General features: G+C 41.8%; 1 protein-coding gene across 1 annotated transcript in view; it reads left to right on the plus strand.

The window, feature by feature from the left end:
* kcng2 (potassium voltage-gated channel, subfamily G, member 2) overlaps nt 1-17,492 on the plus strand; it is a 29,963-nt gene extending 12,471 nt beyond the window's left edge. The window contains exon 2 of the mRNA XM_085346071.1: nt 16,573-17,492. Within this exon, the coding sequence (XP_085202197.1) occupies nt 16,573-17,400 (828 nt within the window). The 3' untranslated portion in view covers nt 17,401-17,492. The remainder of the gene's footprint in view (nt 1-16,572) is intronic.
* The last annotated feature ends 627 nt before the right edge of the window (nt 17,493-18,119 follow it).

Here is an 18,119-nt window from a genome sequence, read left to right on the forward strand (position 1 = left end):
GCTTCTGACGTGTGTGGGGAGGTGCCCGAATGTTGTATTTACTGTACTTAAACTACCATACTATTCAAGTCTCATACCACCCCTCATTTCTTTATCGTTTACTTCCAAGGAGTCAGACCTGTAATTTAAAGTGGTTTCAAGCAGTACTGTTGTATCTACATTAACAGAGAACCAGTTTAAAACTGTATCTTTAGGCATTTTGTTACTACCAGCCTGACACATTAGACATCATTTGTTTTCATTTCTGTAGATGAATCTTAGAAAAATCTCAAAGATGACAGTGTGACACACGAAGGTATTCCCAAATACAAACAAACAAACACAGGACCTGAGAGAGGAAAAACCTGCTCATACCAGGTACTTGTTAGATGGACAGAGAGGAGCAGCAGCTGGCACACATATTCAAATGCAGTTCTAGTTTGCCAGTAAATTAAATGACATTTCACTGTTAACCAAGGGAGCGTTGCAACCTAAGCCCAGGAAGCCACAATGCACTCAATCTCTTTAGCCGGAGGAAAGAGTTTGGCTGAAACCGGAAGTTTTTAAGGCGTCGTCTTAGATGGAAAGCACTTAGCCTGTCTGTCTAATCTAATGTGGCTCTTAGAGAAGCATTCAGTGGCTCTCGCCTTTTTCTCTCTCTCACACAAGCAATCTCCTCAGTGACTCTGCCCAATGCCTCACTGGCCCATACACTCCACTGTGATGTAAATGCCAGCCACTTTAAAGTATAGCCCTGCCACAGTCATATATCCTCACAGGGCAACAGGGGAGCAAGAGCTCAGACTGTGATCGCAAGGAAGAAAGATGTGCGCAAAAGCTTTAGGAAAGCCAGTAATTTTGTCTTAGTGTGTGCTGATGATTGGTGGTGATGATCCGCTTCATCATTTTTCTCAGTGGTGATGATTTGCTGCTCACTCTGAGTTTTGGTGAATAATTCTAGTTGAATTGTGATTCTCTTTGACTTTACAACAGTGGGAATATTGTTCATGTTTTATGCAAGAACTTTAGCAGACCTTCTCTACAATCAGTTTCAAAGTGTAATGTTCAGAGACATGATGAGCACTATTGTGTTTATATGGAAATATATCCACCCTTCCAGTTTCGTCCATTATCCAGAGTTGGGTCCTACAGCTTGTCTGGGGGAATGCCAAAGCATTCCCAGACCAGCCAAGAAATATAACCTCTCCAGTGTGTCCTGGGCCTGCCCCAGGGCCTCCGCCCAGTGGGACATGCCTGGACCATCTCAACCAGAAGTCACCCAGAAGGCATCCTTGTCAGATACCTGAACCACCTCAACTGGCTCCTTTTGAAGTGGAATAGTACTTTGAGCCCCTTCCGAACGGCCAAACTCCTCACCCTATCTTGAAGGGAGAGGCCCGCCACCCTCATTTCAAAGCTCATTTCTGCCACTTATATCAACAATCTTGTTCTTTCAGTCACTACCCAAAGCTCGTGACCTTAGGTGATTGCGGGGACGTAGACTGACCGGTAAATCGAGAGCTTCGTTTTTATGTTCAGCTCTCTTTTCACCACGATGCACCAATACAGCGTCTGCATCACCGCAGCTGCAGCATCAATCCGTCTGTTGATCTTCTGCTCCCCTCACCCAAGAACAAGACCCTGAGATACTTAAACTCCTCCACTTGGGGCAGTAACTCGTGCCACTGACCACTACGCCACCTCCTGCAGGTGGTGGGCCTATAGGAGGGTAGACCTAGGTCCCCTCTTCAACTGTGCCCATGGACTGGGGCATGGTCTATTGGGCCGTGCCCTAGTTCAATACTTATATTTACTCGGGAATTTTTATTTATGATTAGTTCTTCCGAGTTGTGCTTCTGAGTTTATTCTTGGCTTTATGTATCAGGACATAAATAGAAATAATCTGGTCCTTTGCAGGTTTTAAAATTAGGAACGTACAACTTCAGATAAATAACAAAACATGACCTATTACTAGGGATGGGTACCGGTGTCCGGTGCCATGATGGCACCGGTTCTGACATAAACGGTAGTAATCAGACCGAAAAGCAGCGCACATTTCGGTGCTTTATTTCGGTGCTTTTTTTTTCCTGAGCTGTGATACACTTTTAGCCAATCGTTTTACGTTTCTGAGGATAGTAGGCGGGGCCAGGTACGTACGTTCTGTTAGCGCAGAGCTACAGATTAAAAATGTCCAAGGCGAAGCGGTTAAAAGTCTGGCTGTACTTCACAGCAAAATATGCAAACTCAGCAGCCTGCAACAAGTGCTTTAAGCTGATACTGTGATACTGTCAAAGGAGGTAACACCTCGAATCTCATGAAACACCTGGCGACGCATAGCGTTTTTTTTTAAAAGCCGAGAAATGCGCCGTATTTGATGGCAGCAGCAGCCGTTCTTCTCTGCGTGAGTAGCTTAATGTTGTTCTTGTGTGATTTACGTTGAGTAGGCTAACCACGTTATTACATTAATGCATGTAAGGTGAACTAGCAAACATCATCATAGCTATATGCGGCTGTCTTCTTGTTTGATGGCAGATACTCCCTTCACCCTGGCCAAAAAGGCTAAAATGACCAAAGAAAAAGTGGAAAACAGTTAAACATGAGAGGTTTTTGGACAAAGTTTGTCTTTTTTCCATTGTTTAAGCACTGCTTCCAGCCAAGAGTGATACCATATATGCCCCATAGCTGCAGAAAAGGCTAACATTGTTATCTTTTTACAAAAAAACAGCTGAACATGAGAGGTTTTTGGACCAATTTTGTGTTCTCCATTCTTTAAGCACCGGTTTGAGCACCGTTTGAGCACCGGCACCGTTTCAAAAGTACCGATTTGGCACCGGTATCGGATAAAACCTAAACGATACCCATCCCTACCTATTACACTGTGCCATTATTTATTTAACAACAATTAAACCAAGATTCAGAAACAGTGTGTGAAAATATAAGTACACCCTTATTCTACCATATGAATTAAGAGGGAAAGGTGGTGCTAATCAGATTAACTTGATTAACTGATCGTCAGCAGGTTTTGGCCGTTTGCTGGTTTGGAGCATTTAGTTTTGCCAATGAGGAATGATAACAGCATTGGTTCTATTATCTTGGAAGGGTTATAAAGCTGTTTCCAAACAAGTTGAAGTCCATCATTCTGCAGTAAGAAGAGTTACTCATAAGAAGATGGTCAACAAGACAGTTGCCAGTCTTACCTGAAGTGCACATCCTAGCAAACCCCAAAGTCTGACTGTGCACAACTCAGAGAGGCTGCAAAAGTCCTGAGAGTGACATCTCAGATTCTGCAGGTTTCAGTGTTAAATTTTAATGTTAAAAGTACAATTATAAAAAGACTGAACAAGTATGGCTTGTTTGGAAGGGTTGTCCTGAGACAACCTCTTTTCTTTAAAAAGAACATGGAAACACAGGCTAGGTTTGGAAAGTTGCATCTGAACAAACCACAAGATTTCTAAAATAATGTCCTTGAAGATAAAAAAAAATTAAGATATTTGGCATCATTTGTTGAAAACTAAACACATCATATAAGCTGTCAAACATGGTAGTGGAAGGGTGATTGGGCGTGTTCTTGCAGCCACAGGACATGGGCACAATGACTGAACTCCTCTGTATACATGAAGTTTCTAGAGCCAGATGTGAGGCCACGTGTCCAACAGCCAAAGCTTTGCTGAAACTGGGTCATGCAACTGAACAGTAATCTTAAACACACCAGCAAATACACCACAACAGAATGGTAGGAAAAGAAAAGAATCAAGGTATTGCGATGGCCAGTCAAACTCCAAATGACTGATTACTGTGGTTGGAGAGCTATCCACAAACAAATGCCTGAAAGCCTCAATGAACAGAAGAAATGTTGTAGAGTGGGCCAAAATTCTTCCACAATGACCTGAGCGGCTGAACGAGTCATACAGAAAGCAGTTACTTTAAGTTATTGCTTCTGAATCTGGCTCTACAAGCTGGTGAATCATGGGCTGTACTGAGTTTTTCATATACTGCTTCTGCATTTAGGCTCAAGTTTTGTTAACGTGCTATGTTGCTCTTCATCTGAGGTTGTATTTACCTCATTTTAATATCTGATAAATACTACTTTTTATTGCCTTCATATATAAAACCTTAGAATTAATTTTTATTTGTTTATTTATTTTATCACGATTGATTTCAGCGCCAATTGTTTGTCTTTCAGAAAGATTCATTTACAAATCAGGACACTCCTAAGTTCCAAACATCAAAACAACAGCTATGGAAATTAAAGCCATTATTTCCACAGGTAGCTTACCTGCCCCATATAGTTACCCAGCTGGAATGTAGTCATTTGGATTCAGAATTAATTGAAAACAAACAAAAACTAAAAGGAAAGGAGGATAAGCAATGCACTTGTTTTACCTTTTGGTTGCTAAATGTAACAGAAAAGCTCCAGCTGTGCTGGCTGTAATTTCCTCTCCCTGTGGAGCTGCAAGCACACCCAGCTGAACAACTTCTCCGCACATAAAGAAGGAACATCACTGGCTTTAGCGAGAAGCATTTGCATTAGCAAACATTTCCAGCCAGAGGAGTCTTATCTGCCAGCAACATTAATGGTCACCAGTGAATCCAAGTATGTTGAAAATATATTTTCCCAGTGTGACCACAAAAGAAGAACTCTACTGTGTGGAAAAGATGAGGAATATTGACTTATTCAGTGATAACTCTCAGGGGATATGAGGGTACAATTGTTCCAAAACCTAAAGAAAAATCTAATACAACATGGAAAGGATTTTCAGTGCCAGACGACGAGCTTTCAACTCGTCTAAATGTGCTGCTGAATGCAATGTCAGTCAGACAGAAATGTTTTTCTTTAAGGCAATCATTGTCAGCCCAATTGAAGTGCATTAGCCCTGCTCATAAATGTTAATGCAAATGAACCAGATCTGTGATGGGCTGAAAAAGTGCTGTTAGCGAAAAGTGAAAATCCTCCGTACCTGCTTCTAGATATAAAGAAACCCGTTTACCCGGTCACGTTGACTTATTTCACCGAGCTATCTTTGTTTTCACGATTTCCTGTTCATGAGTAATAGAGGTACATTTGACCATAGAAGTTAGATAGAGTGAGGGCATACACTTGTTAGGCAACAGCCATCAATACCGCTGCTACTTGAGGTAAGATTAGAGCAGATGAAACCATAATGGCCCCCATGGGGAATATGGCTTGTCACAGCAGAGAACAGGATATAAATAACAGTGTAAAGACACAGCCTTCTTTTTGTTACAAGTTAAAGTGGATGTAGAGGTGGAAAAATACATTCACGTGTCATAAAGTGCAAATACACACTAGCAGTGCGACTGCTGGTAACACTAGTGCGTAAATATTGATTAATGGCTTTTTCAAAGAGAAAAAGTACGTATGAGTAAATTTATGTGGCTCTCAGACCGCACAAGCCACAAATCAACATGATTAAAATACTTCTGCGCAGCAAACACAAAACTTTTCTCCTTCCATCCCCAAACAGCCGAGTGTAATAAATGTGAACCCATGAGGTACAAAACTGCTTGGGTCGGTGTGGCGCGTGCGTGAGTTACAGCAGTGTTTTCACATTATTGAAAAAGAAATGTATTTCAGATGATTCAATAAATTTGATCAAGCTCAGCAGCGATGGTGGGTTAGAGATTTTCTCCCAGGCAGAGTCAGTGAATATGATTATTATTGTTTAAGTTCCTGGCAAAGTCATCATGATTATACCATTACTGACTCTTGGTTTGAGCTGAATAATTTACCTCCTAATTAAGATTCAACTCAGTAATTATACACAAACACAGAAGAACCGGGGAAATTAGTTAAACCATAAGCTATAACTGCCTGGTTTATGAGGAGAAGGCATGTGATTGATAAGGTATTAGTGTTTGGTTATTATGATAAATTATGACACACGCAGAAGGTCACCATTGGAATATTGGTCTATTTATAACAATTTGTGTAAAATACTTCTCTCTGCTCTGCCTGGTTTCTTTGTATCAGTGAGCACTTTCTGTATCCACTTTCTCAAGCATCCTGGTTACTTACAGTAATCTCAAAACCAGCTTTCAGTTTCACAGATTGCTGTTTGAAGCTTTCAGGAGACAAATCCAGATGAGTATTAAAAAAACAAAACAACAAAAATACTTGAGTGACAGCGTTTTGTATTAAAGGTGACAACCATGAAGCCTGGAGTTACTGGTGAAATGAAACAGGTTAAATCAGCACTAATGGTTATTAAATACTTCATTAAGTGAGGGCGGGTGGGGGCAGGTTGTTGTTTTTCCACAGTTAAAAATAGTTGTATGAATGCATTCACTGCCATGGGCTGTTTAGTTTCCAGTTCACCTAATCTGTACCCAGCTCACAAACGTTTTTAAATTTAGTTTTAGTCGTAGTCAGAAGATCAGAAGATTATAGCAGACTAAACCTAAAGTTGATTAAGTTAACTAAAATGTAAGGTGGAAAAATTTGTTGTGGTTTTACTCGTGAGAGCTGCTCCGCATGTTTCACAAAGCATCATATCTTTATTGACATCAAATGCTAAATGTGTCCGTATGTCACAGGCACAAAGGAGATTACTTCTGACTTGATTACTCCCAAATTCGTCCCAACTCAGTTGTGATTGAATCAGGTCTCTCCAGAATATTTTTGTTTGTTGACAAAAGTGTCAGTCAGTGTCAGTGTCACTGTCTATCATAGTTTTTGACCTTTAGTTTTTATTTAGTTATCGTCTTTGTTATTGCCAGACAAAAAAAAAGCTGGTTGATGAAAACTGACAATAATGATTAATGCTTACATGGAAACTCCAGAAAGGAGACCACTGTTACACTTCCATCAGTGAATGTAAATGCTAGTTTTTTAGCTATACTAGGTTCCAAAGTATTCAATTCAATTCAATTCAGTTGTATTTATACAGCACCAAATCACAACAACAGTTGCCTCAAGGCACTTTATACAGGGAGTGCAGAATTATTAGGCAAATGAGTATTTTGTCCACATCATCCTCTTCATGCATGTTGTCTTACTCCAAGCTGTATAGGCTCGAAAGCCTACTACCAATGAAGCATATTAGGTGATGTGCATCTCTGTAATGAGAAGGGGTGTGGTCTAATGACATCAACACCCCATATCAGGTGTGCATAATTATTAGGCAACGTCCTTTCCTTTGGCAAAATGGGTCAAAAGAAGGACTTGACAGGCTCAGAAAAGTCAAAAATAGTGAGATATCTTGCAGAGGGATGCAGCAGTCTCAAAATTGCAAAGCTTCTGAAGCGTGATCATCGAACAATCAAGCGTTTCATTCAAAATAGTCAACAGGGTCGCAAGAAGCGTGTGGAAAAACCAAGGCGCAAAATAACTGCCCATGAACTGAGAAAAGTCAAGCGTGCAGCTGCCAAGATGCCACTTGCCACCAGTTTGGCCATATTTCAGAGCTGCAACATCACTGGAGTGCCCAAAAGCACAAGGTGTGCAATACTCAGAGACATGGCCAAGGTAAGAAAGGCTGAAAGACGACCACCACTGAACAAGACACACAAGCTGAAACGTCAAGACTGGGCCAAGAAATATCTCAAGACTGGTTTTTCTAAGGTTTTATGGACTGATGAAATGAGAGTGAGTCTTGATGGGCCAGATGGATGGGCCCGTGGCTGGATTGGTAAAGGGCAGAGAGCTCCAGTCCGACTCAGACGCCAGCAAGGTGGAGGTGGAGTACTGGTTTGGGCTGGTATCATCAAAGATGAGCTTGTGGGGCCTTTTCGGGTTGAGGATGGAGTCAAGCTCAACTCCCAGTCCTATTGCCAGTTTATGGAAGACACCTTCTTCAAGCAGTGGTACAGGAAGAAGTCTGCATCCTTCAAGAAAAACATGATTTTCATGCAGGACAATGCTCCATCACACGCGTCCAAGTACTCCACAGCGTGGCTGGCAAGAAAGGGTATAAAAGAAGAAAAACTAATGACATGGCCACCTTGTTCACCTGATCTGAACCCCATTGAGAACCTGTGGTCCATCATCAAATGTGAGATTTACAAGGAGGGAAAACAGTACACCTCTCTGAACAGTGTCTGGGAGGCTGTGGTTGCTGCTGCACGCAATGTTGATGGTGAACAGATCAAAACACTGACAGAATCCATGGATGGCAGGCTTTTGAGTGTCCTTGCAAAGAAAGGTGGCTATATTGGTCGCTGATTTGTTTTTGTTTTGTTTTTGAATGTCAGAAATGTACATTTGTGAATGTGGAGATATTACACTCAACAAAAATATAAACGCAACACCTTTGTTACTGCTCCCATTCCCCATGGGATGGACGTAGAGACCTAAAATTCATTCCAGATACACAATATAACCATCCCTCCCAAACAGTGGTCACAAATCAGTCCAAATGTGTGGTAGTGGGCACATCTGCTATATTGAGATAATCCATCCCACCTCACAGGTGTGCCACATCAGGATGCTGATCTGACATCATGAGTAGTGCACAGGTGTACCTCAGACTGCCCACAACAAAAGGCCACCCTGGAATGTGCAGTTTTGTCTCACAGCAAAATGCCACAGATGCCACAAGCAATGAGGGAGCGTGCAATTGGCATGCTGACAGCAGGAATGTCAACCAGATCTGTCGCCCGTGCATTGAATGTTCATTTCTCAACCAGAGAATATGGCAGCACATCCAACCGGCCTCACAACCGCAGACCTCGTGTAACCACACCAGCCCAGGACCTCCACATCCAGCAGGTTCACCTCCAAGATCGTCTGAGACCAGCCACCCAGACAGCTGCTGGAACAATTGGTTTGCACAACCAAACAATTTCTGCACAAACTGTCAGAAACCGTCTCAGGGACGCTCAACTGCATGCCCGTCGTCCTCATCGGGGTCTTGACCTGACTCCAGCTCGTCGCCGTAACAGACTTGTGTGGGCAAATGCTCACATTCGATGGCGTCTGGCACGTTGGAGAGGTGTGCGCTTCACGGATGAATCATGGTTCACATTGTTCAGGGCAGATGGCAGCTGAGAATGTCCCAGTTCTTGCATGGCCAGCATACTCACCGGACATGTCACCCATTGAGCATGTTCGGGATGTGCTTGACCGGCGTATACGACAGCGTGTACCAGTTCCCACGAATATCCAACAACCTCGCACAGCCATTGAAGTGGAGTGGACCAACATTCCACAGGCCACAATTGACAATCTGATAGACTCCATGCGACTATGTGTTGCACTGCATGAGGCAAATGGTGGTCACACCAGATACTGACCGGTTCTGGGTCCCCAGACCCCCAATAGTGCAAAAAACTGCACATTCCAGGGTGGCCTTTTGTTGTGGGCAGTCTGAGGTACACCTGTGCACTACTCATGATGTCAGATCAGCATCCTGATGTGGCACACCTGTGAGGTGGGATGGATTATCTCAATATAGCAGATGTGCCCACTACCACACATTTGGACTGATTTGTGACCACTGTTTGGGAGGGATGGTTATATTGTGTATTTGGAATGAATTTTAGGTCTCTACGTCCATCCCATGGGGAATGGGAGCAGTAACAAAGGTGTTGCGTTTATATTTTTGTTGAGTGTATATTGGTTTCACTAGTAAAAATAAATAATTGAAATGGGTATATATTTGTTTTTTGTTAAGTTGCCTAATAATTATGCACAGTAATAGTCACCTGCACACACAGATATCCCCCTAAAATAGCTAAAACTAAAAACAAACTAAAAACTACTTCCAAAAACATTCAGCTTTGATATTAATGAGTTTTTTTGGGTTCATTGAGAACATGGTTGTTGTTCAATAATAAAATTATTCCTCAAAAATACAACTTGCCTAATAATTCTGCACTCCCTGTATTGTAAGGTAGACCCAACAATAATACATACAGAGGAAAAACCCAACAATCATATGACCCCCTATGAGCAAGGACTTTGGCGACAGTGGGAAGGAAAAAAGTGTGATTCAATGCAGAGAGGTCTATTAACACATAATGAGTGAGAAAGGTGACTGAAGAAGAAATACTTGGTGCATCATGGGAATCCCCCGGCAGCCTACGTCTATTGCAGCATAACTAAGGGAGGATTCAGGGTCACCTGGTCCAGCCCTAACTATATGCTTTAGCAAAAAGGAAAGTCTTAAGCCTAATCTTAAAAGTAGAGATAGTGTCTGTGTCCCGAATCCAAACTGGAAGCCTGAAAACTGAAGGCTCTAAAACATAGGTGTCAAACTCTGGCCAATGACCTATTAACTGTTGGACCAGTTCTTAAATGAAGTTTCAGCATTTGCCTTACACATAACCACTTGACTAAGGTTGATGAACTTTGGTTCAGTAGTTTTTGTGTTACTGACATGATCACATGTCAGTTTTACCTTGATGGAGGCATAACCTAAAAACTCTAAATGAAAATGAATTATATTATTCTTGGACCTTGAGGATAACCTCATTCTCCTCAGTTCCAACGATTCTTTCAGTTTGGTGCAAATGTGTCACTTTAAATTAAAAACATATAGTAAAAGACTAACAGCTGTATGGTCGACAGAGGCTGTGGATTGTGAATGAAATTCAGTAGTTTGAAGACAAGAGAGGCGCTAACTGTTTTCAGTTACCTCAGCTAAATCAAGCAATGGCAGCAACTACCAGTGGGAATCAAATATACCACTGAGGTGCACTGGAGCAGTGGCACCAAGCACCACCAAACTGTGAGGTGTAACTTGTAGAAGTAGACAGAGTAGTAAAACTGGGGCATATTGTTTTGAAATTGCAGGTTTTCTTTAAATGACTCTGGTGGTTGATTGTCTCTTTGCAAATCATCACTCATTAAATTAGAAAAATAATAATCAAGAAATCATAGCTTCTGTGGTGTCAGATTTGTAAGGGAGTAGGGTTAATTGAGCCTTTCACTTGAACTTTTATTTGCAGCTTTTTTGCATTTTCTTGAACCTAAAGAAAGGAAACCTTTTGGAGGCATGTTGTTTTACGCAGTGGTTTTATATAATCTGGCCCAATTAAGCTCCAGTTGAGTCTGACACCCTTACACTAGAGGGCAACTGACACAAAGTCCATTATAGCAATCAACCATCAGCAAAGGGATTGCTTTGTAGCTGATGGAGTATAAATAGGATGGAAACCTCCTAAAATAAAGCTGGTGATTGCCTTTTAATTTTTTCACAGCTTGCAAACAGCTGTGGTGACCAACCGGTCCCCCAGACACTGAGCATTCAAGACCATTAACCTCTGGGTGACCACTTTCGACTGTGATTACACAGGTTGTCTGGTGGTGGACAGCCAGACAGTTTACTCGCTCTCTGCTGACTGGATCACTCTCAGGCAGTTTTTGCATTAGCGAACTCGAATCAACTGGTTGGCAACTGGCTGTATTCTGATTTTATTCCTGTATAAAAGCAAGGCTCTGAATGTAAGTAGTCAATGTGAACTTCGTCATCTTTATCAGACAGAAACAGATTTGTGATTTCCATTGATTTATGACAGTTAATTACTGTATTATCACAGACAGATTGCATGTAGTTGTAAAATGGACTCATTCAGTTGCAAGCTGATAGCAGACTGACTCCATCTTATTTCCATTTTATCATCATCTTGATACACCAAAGTCACTCTGAACGTGGTAACTGACAGTGCCACTCACTGCAGCCTTGTCCCTGTCTTTAAAACAGTTTATTCATTTTTTCACATGGTTGCAATAACTTTGGCACCGCAGTCTCCAATCATTATTTTTCCTAGTGCAACTGTAGCATTAAATATATCTAACCTTAAAACTACACATCAATGCAATGAGTTTTCATAAATTTAGTGTTTTATTTATTTTTTGTTAGCCCAGGTCAGACCCTAACCCTGTGATGGGATAGACAAGACTAAAATAAGCTCTGACTTCCTTGAATTTCCACTCCCTGTTTCGTATCTACAGTGTGTTAGACAGCCCCAGACTCTTTCCACTAATATTTGCAGGGAAACAGCTGTGCACTATTTCCTGACCAAACTGTTTGTTCTCATCCTTGAAGCTCTTTTTTTTTCAATAGAAACAAACCTTGCAGTTCAAAGACACTTCTGACAGAGCACAGCCATACAAGAGAGATAAATCTCTCTTGTATGGCTGTGTGAGATGGTCTTATTGCTGCTCCTTGTCGATGATGCGGTGGGTGATGGGGGGGACAACGACGCAGTAGAGCACTTCTGAACAATTCAATCTACTCACTGGCCACAGAGTGCAGCAAAAGACCAACAAGAATGAGGCAAAGACGATGCAGCACAAGGCAACTGTCAGCATGCTCAGTGTTTTCCACACGACAGCTCCTCTGTGTTAGTGTTTGTGATTTGTGTAACAGTTATTGTGTACATCTCTGTGAGAGTTGCCATTGCTTTCAGACGCCGTAGTGGACACTTTGCACCAACAGTGGGCACATAATAGAAGAAGAAAGGAGAAAAATAAAGCTGCATGTCAAACCTTTCATAGTGGCTGAATGTTGCCATTGTACAAGTGTCCCTCCATTCTTTTTTGTAATTTTTAAAACCTGGTTCTTTGATTGTCATGCTAGTTTGCCCCCATAGGCATTCCTCTCAGTGATGGTTGGATTTTCACTCCTTATTGCTTTTTGGCCATTCAGAAAAGCTGTGGCTGCACAACATTTCAGTAAATCTAGACTGAGTTAGGAGTTTTTGTGCAAAGAGGAAACATAAGGCAGATGCAACTTTGTCTTAATATGCTTTTACAGGTAAGTCATTGAAACTGTTGGTGACAGTCTCTCTCCTCTTGTATCTTAGCTTGTTTCTGAGTTTTCCAGGAGAGCGCTGTCACTGCAACCATGGTAGCAGGAAGCATGGAAGTGCATTTACACCATGGGACTGATAATGTTTTCACATATTTACAGGGCATATTTAAGATTTGGTCAGGTGTTTCAATAACATATAATGAGTTTAATTCAGCTGGTGATCAACAACAAAAGTTTCCAAGCCAGAACCACTGACTGGTAATAAAGCCATAACCATCTTACCAGACAAATAATTACAATGCTGTTTTCCAGTCATGCTGGCATTTTGTAATGTAAAAACTGCTCCTTGAAAAAGCTGACCTAATCTCAAATGTTGTGTGTTGAGGTGGAACTTGCTGTCTTGCAGACAAAGATGTGAACAGGTAAATTGCTGTGCGGAAGAAAAGACCGGAGTTTATCTGGGTGGGAATTACACACACAGACACTCGCTGCACATGGTAAAGCCCAGTGAAGTGAACAAATGAGAATAGTAAATTGATCCATTAAAATCTTGGGTGTGCCAAAGACAGGAGCAGCTCAGTACTTGAAGTGTGCCTGTTTGTTATACGGAGCCCACTCCAACTTACTGTGCATATCAAAGGTTAGCCGTTGCTTCCTGCATTGTTTGGTTTACATGCTTGTCTTCAGCTGTGACGGGGTCAGAGTCCCCTGACTGCTGAGATGAATAATTGCATGCTTTTAATTTGATCCTCAGCGGTACATCTATGTACATCAGAGGCTTTTCAGAGTGGAGAAGGAGCAGAAGGGAGTGGAGAATGCACTCAGCCAGAAAGCCTCTGACAGAGAACAATACATATACACTGGTCAGATTCAAACGAAGGGATGGCATCATCAATTGCAAATGTGTCACAAACAGACAGATTCCCCCGTGGACACGGAAGAGCAGAAAAACAAAGGAAGTGCGAAGCATGCTGGTTGCCATGTGAAAATGAGCGTGTTCCTTAAGGATTTGGATAGTAGCACACTTATTTGTTTTGGCTTCAGACTCATTACTTTGGATGTGAAATGACAGCATGTGGTTAGAGGGTGGATTTTAGCTCAAATTTGAATGGCCGTGCTGCAATAACACATGAAGCTTCAAAATTGCCATGTGATGGTTTGCCACGGGAGCATGAGGACTAAAAGATGGATTCCCGACAGAGGGAGAGTTTTAGGCACACACACTTACAGATTTCTATTTTTATTTAATATTTAAAAAAGCTAACTTTACTGACACGACTCACATAGCTGTGGGTAGTACACCAAAGGGGATCAAATGATTGCTTTTTCCAAATATGTAGCACATAAACTGTAAATGGGTATGCACTTATTTTTTCAGAGAATACAGTTATATTTAGCACAGTATTATAGTTTCTGCAAGCTGTCCAAATCTTCCTTAAAAGAGAGAACAAAGCGGTCGAAATTGGCTGATAATTCTCCCAAAAATGAAGCTGATGGTATTCTTTTAATCTAATAGTTATTGTGTTATTTCATATTTCTCAATTGGAGTGTGAAGCCTAACCTTTTTATCTACTGTCAACTGTTTTATGGAGATTATCTTGTGATGGGAGTCATATCCACTTTTGAAATGTATGGGATGCTGTCTCTGATTTCTTATAAGTTTGCTTCCAGACCAAAAAGTTACATGACACAATTTTATAATTTTCTTAATACCACCTTGGGACTTGCACCCAAAGCATATGTTAGTCTCTGCACTACATCCCACCCAAGAGGTAACGACACGAAGTGGGAATCTTGGCCTGTCAGTCCAAACTGGAAAAACTGATAGAGCTCAGAAAGGCTTAGTTGTTCCTGTCCACATGCTTCTATGTCCTCGAACTCCAGCTTGCCCTTGATGGTATTTTTGCTCTTCTGCCGCCTGGAAATTTATATTTTTGCTTTTATGATAAACAGCTCTTGATTGAATTGTCATGAGCTTTGATGAAAGAGGATAGATTGTAATGATTAGTGACCTCCTGACACCAAGAGGTTTAAAGTTTCAATCAAGATTCACATTTGTGGTGTTAGGAAAAATATTACAAATTGTAAGATTGTCATCCTCAGAACTAATTAAAAAAAATGATTTCAGTATCACAGAAAAGTTAAACAAAAAGCGATTATCTGAGCCAGAGAGAAAGTCTGTGTGATGTTTGTGCCTCCTATTTGTACTATGACAAACTTATAATTGTGACACTAACAATTGTTCAATTGTTGTTAGTTTTAGATGCATCTCTCTCTCTCACACACACACACACACACACACACACACAATAATGATGAATAATTCATTCATTTTGTTCACTGCTTTCATTTGCGCTTGGCTAACACTGCACTGCAGTCATTGGATTAACTGAATCATTGAAAACCATGAAAACAATCCGGAGCAGTGTTGTCAGTGTTGTTCTCCAGTATAAAAGCAGTAAATATGCACCTAACCTGCACACTGAAAAAGAGTAAAGGTGTACTGTATGTATTAGAGTGTAGTTCCTGCATATGAAACACGCTGTCATCACATCAGTATATGACAACTAGGAAATAAGAACAGATTGTTATTTCAGAAACCCACTGCCTCAGCCATGACTAGCAAACATGGCTGTATACTAAAAATGTTTCAAGGATTAGTCAGTTTCAAGCATCCCATCATTTCATCACCCCGACCTGTCGCAGCAGATGGCTCCGCCCCTCCCTGAGCCTGGTTCTGCTGGAGGTGTCTTCCTGTTAAAGGAGAGTTTTTCTTTCGCACTCTCTCCAAAGTGCTTGCTCAAGGGGGGATCATATGATTGTTGGGTTTTTCTCTGATGTATTATTGTGGGGTCTACCTTACAATATAAAGCAGCTTGAGGTGACTGTTGTTGTGATTTGGTGCTGTATAAATACAATTGAATTTAATTCATTCTTAGTTTTAAGATTCAGTTAAACTGATGACAAATGGACTGGTTCTTAGCACTTTTCTACTCTTTCTGAGCACTCAGGGTGGTTTATGGCACCCCCCAACTCCATTCCTTGTAACTGTGTACTTCATGCCTAAAGAGGAAGGTGATGGTTAGCTGTAAAGCCACTTATTACTGCCTGCAGTGTGGAGTTCTGGCTGTTAGCCTGCAGATTTCTTGCTAGCTGAAGTTGCCATATGTTTGCTGTATTTTGTCTCTGTTTTGTATCTCCTCATATTTGAATGTAAAACCACAGAAACTGCAAAGCAAAGAATATTTCTCGGCCATTAATCACACTGAGTCATGTCAGAAAAATGTAAAGTATACTCACACACTTTATGTTTTCAGTTTGCTCCAGGGGTAACTTTGACTTAATCAAATAAAGTCATCTCTTATAATTATATTTTTAAATATTCATGAACTCTATTTCATCAGGCTTGGAAAAATAGATGATTTTACAGTAGATTATTATGAAAAGAGGTGTTTCATCTTAAAAATCCAGCATAGCCTCATTTGTCGGGGACTCTTCACGTTAACACTATCTTCACATTGTACACCTCTTAAAGCCTTTTGTTTAGTGCGGTTTGATGCGTGACTCAGTGAGGTTGCCTAAATCAGATAATCAAAGCGTGTACTTATAAGCTTCATGAATCTTTCAGCACCTTCTCTGCTGTGTTTTGTTCTGTGAGAGGACAGACACATTTTTGTTGTCAGAGCTTAAGTGGCAACCTCGGCTGTCAATAACAAACCCTGTAGATGAAATAACAAGCCTTAAAATACCTTCTTAATGACTGGCTCCATGCTGTGTCCTAACCTCACCTTCATCTAAAACACTTTTGGATTTGTTTCTCTCGCTGAAGGTTGTAACACTTGTCTTTGTGTTGTTGTTGTTTCCCCCTCCTCTGCAGGGTGAGTGCTCCCAGAGATGCTATAACATCTTTGTTCTGGAGACAGTGTGCGTCGCCTGGTTCTCCCTGGAGTTCCTGCTGCGCTTCATTCAGACTCAGAGCAAGTGTATGTTCCTGCGTACGCCTCTAAACGTCATCGATGTGGTAGCCATTCTTCCCTACTACATCACCCTCATCGTGGACTCTCTGTCGGTGGGTGGGAAACCTGCAGGCTCAGGGAACAACTACCTGGAGAAGGTGGGGTTAGTTCTCCGAGTTCTCCGAGCACTACGGATCTTTTACGTCATGAGGTTGGCCCGCCACTCCTTAGGCTTGCAGACCCTCGGCCTAACAGTGAGGAGGTGCACGCGTGAGTTTGGCCTGTTGCTGTTGTTCCTGTGCGTGGCCATGGCTCTTTTCTCACCACTCGTTTTCCTAGCTGAGAGCGAAATGGGCGCAAAGCAGGAATTCACCAGCATCCCTGGTAGCTACTGGTGGGCGGTCATCTCCATGACTACAGTCGGTTACGGGGACATGGTGCCCAGAAGCATCCCTGGCCAGGTGGTGGCGCTTAGCAGCATCCTGAGCGGTATCCTCCTCATGGCCTTTCCTGTCACGTCCATCTTTCACACCTTCTCCCGCTCCTATGTTGAGCTGAAGGAGGAGCAGAGCCGGGCGCTCAGGCAGAAGCCAGACTCGCAGGACAGCACCAAGTCGCAGAACAGCGAGGACTCCCAGGAGACGGACAGCTACCATGGCATTACAGAGGCCACGGCTTCAGCCATACAGCGGAGAAAGTCCATGGCTGCTCAGAGGGCAGCTGAGATCAGAGCGTCCATGAAGACTTAGCCTCTCTGTCAGCCTGTCTTTTTTCAAGCGGGAGCCACAGAGGCTGATACCCAGCACTGGGACTTCAAAAATGACAAGCTGCGGCACTGTGAACAGGGATGAGGTTTTCTCTGTTGAGCTCGGGGTTTCCGCTTTGAACGTGTGAAGCGCTTGTGCACCAGAGTGTGTCTGAATTTCACAGGTTTTACAGGAGAGCCGCAGACGAGGTCTTTTTCATTTTTTACAAATCTGATTTTAAAATATAGGAAACAACACAATATTCACACTTAAATATCTTTAAAAAAACAAAAACAAACCTAATGGACCGTACTCTCACTGACTGTGACTCAGTTTAGTCTCTGAAAAGAAAATCTGCTACTAAAACACACGTGTTCTTGTTTAGACCTCAGAATAATAGTTTATGTTCCTCATGTAGCTGCATTGAGTGGATTGTGTGAAATAAAGGTGTTTGCTGAGATTTTAAACATGCAGTTTATTATTAAGATCTCAATTCAGTATTTAATTATGTGTTGTATGATCTCAGTGCATTCATTTCCAGTGGAACACAGCTATTTACTCTCAACATAATGATATAACACTCATTCATCCGTCAGAGGGCTTTTCAGTCTGCTGGGATGTTTTGTTGTTTTAATTGGCAACTGACAGGAAGATTGTTCCCACATTGGCATCTCCATTAAAAGGCTTTGCCTGATGCACAGGGAGATGCTTCAGTAGCATAG

Source organism: Diplotaxodon limnothrissa, linkage group LG22 (assembly GCF_057381915.1).
Source record: "Diplotaxodon limnothrissa isolate DT_005_m linkage group LG22, D_limnothrissa_male_GT1.1, whole genome shotgun sequence".
Taxonomy (NCBI): domain Eukaryota; kingdom Metazoa; phylum Chordata; class Actinopteri; order Cichliformes; family Cichlidae; genus Diplotaxodon; species Diplotaxodon limnothrissa.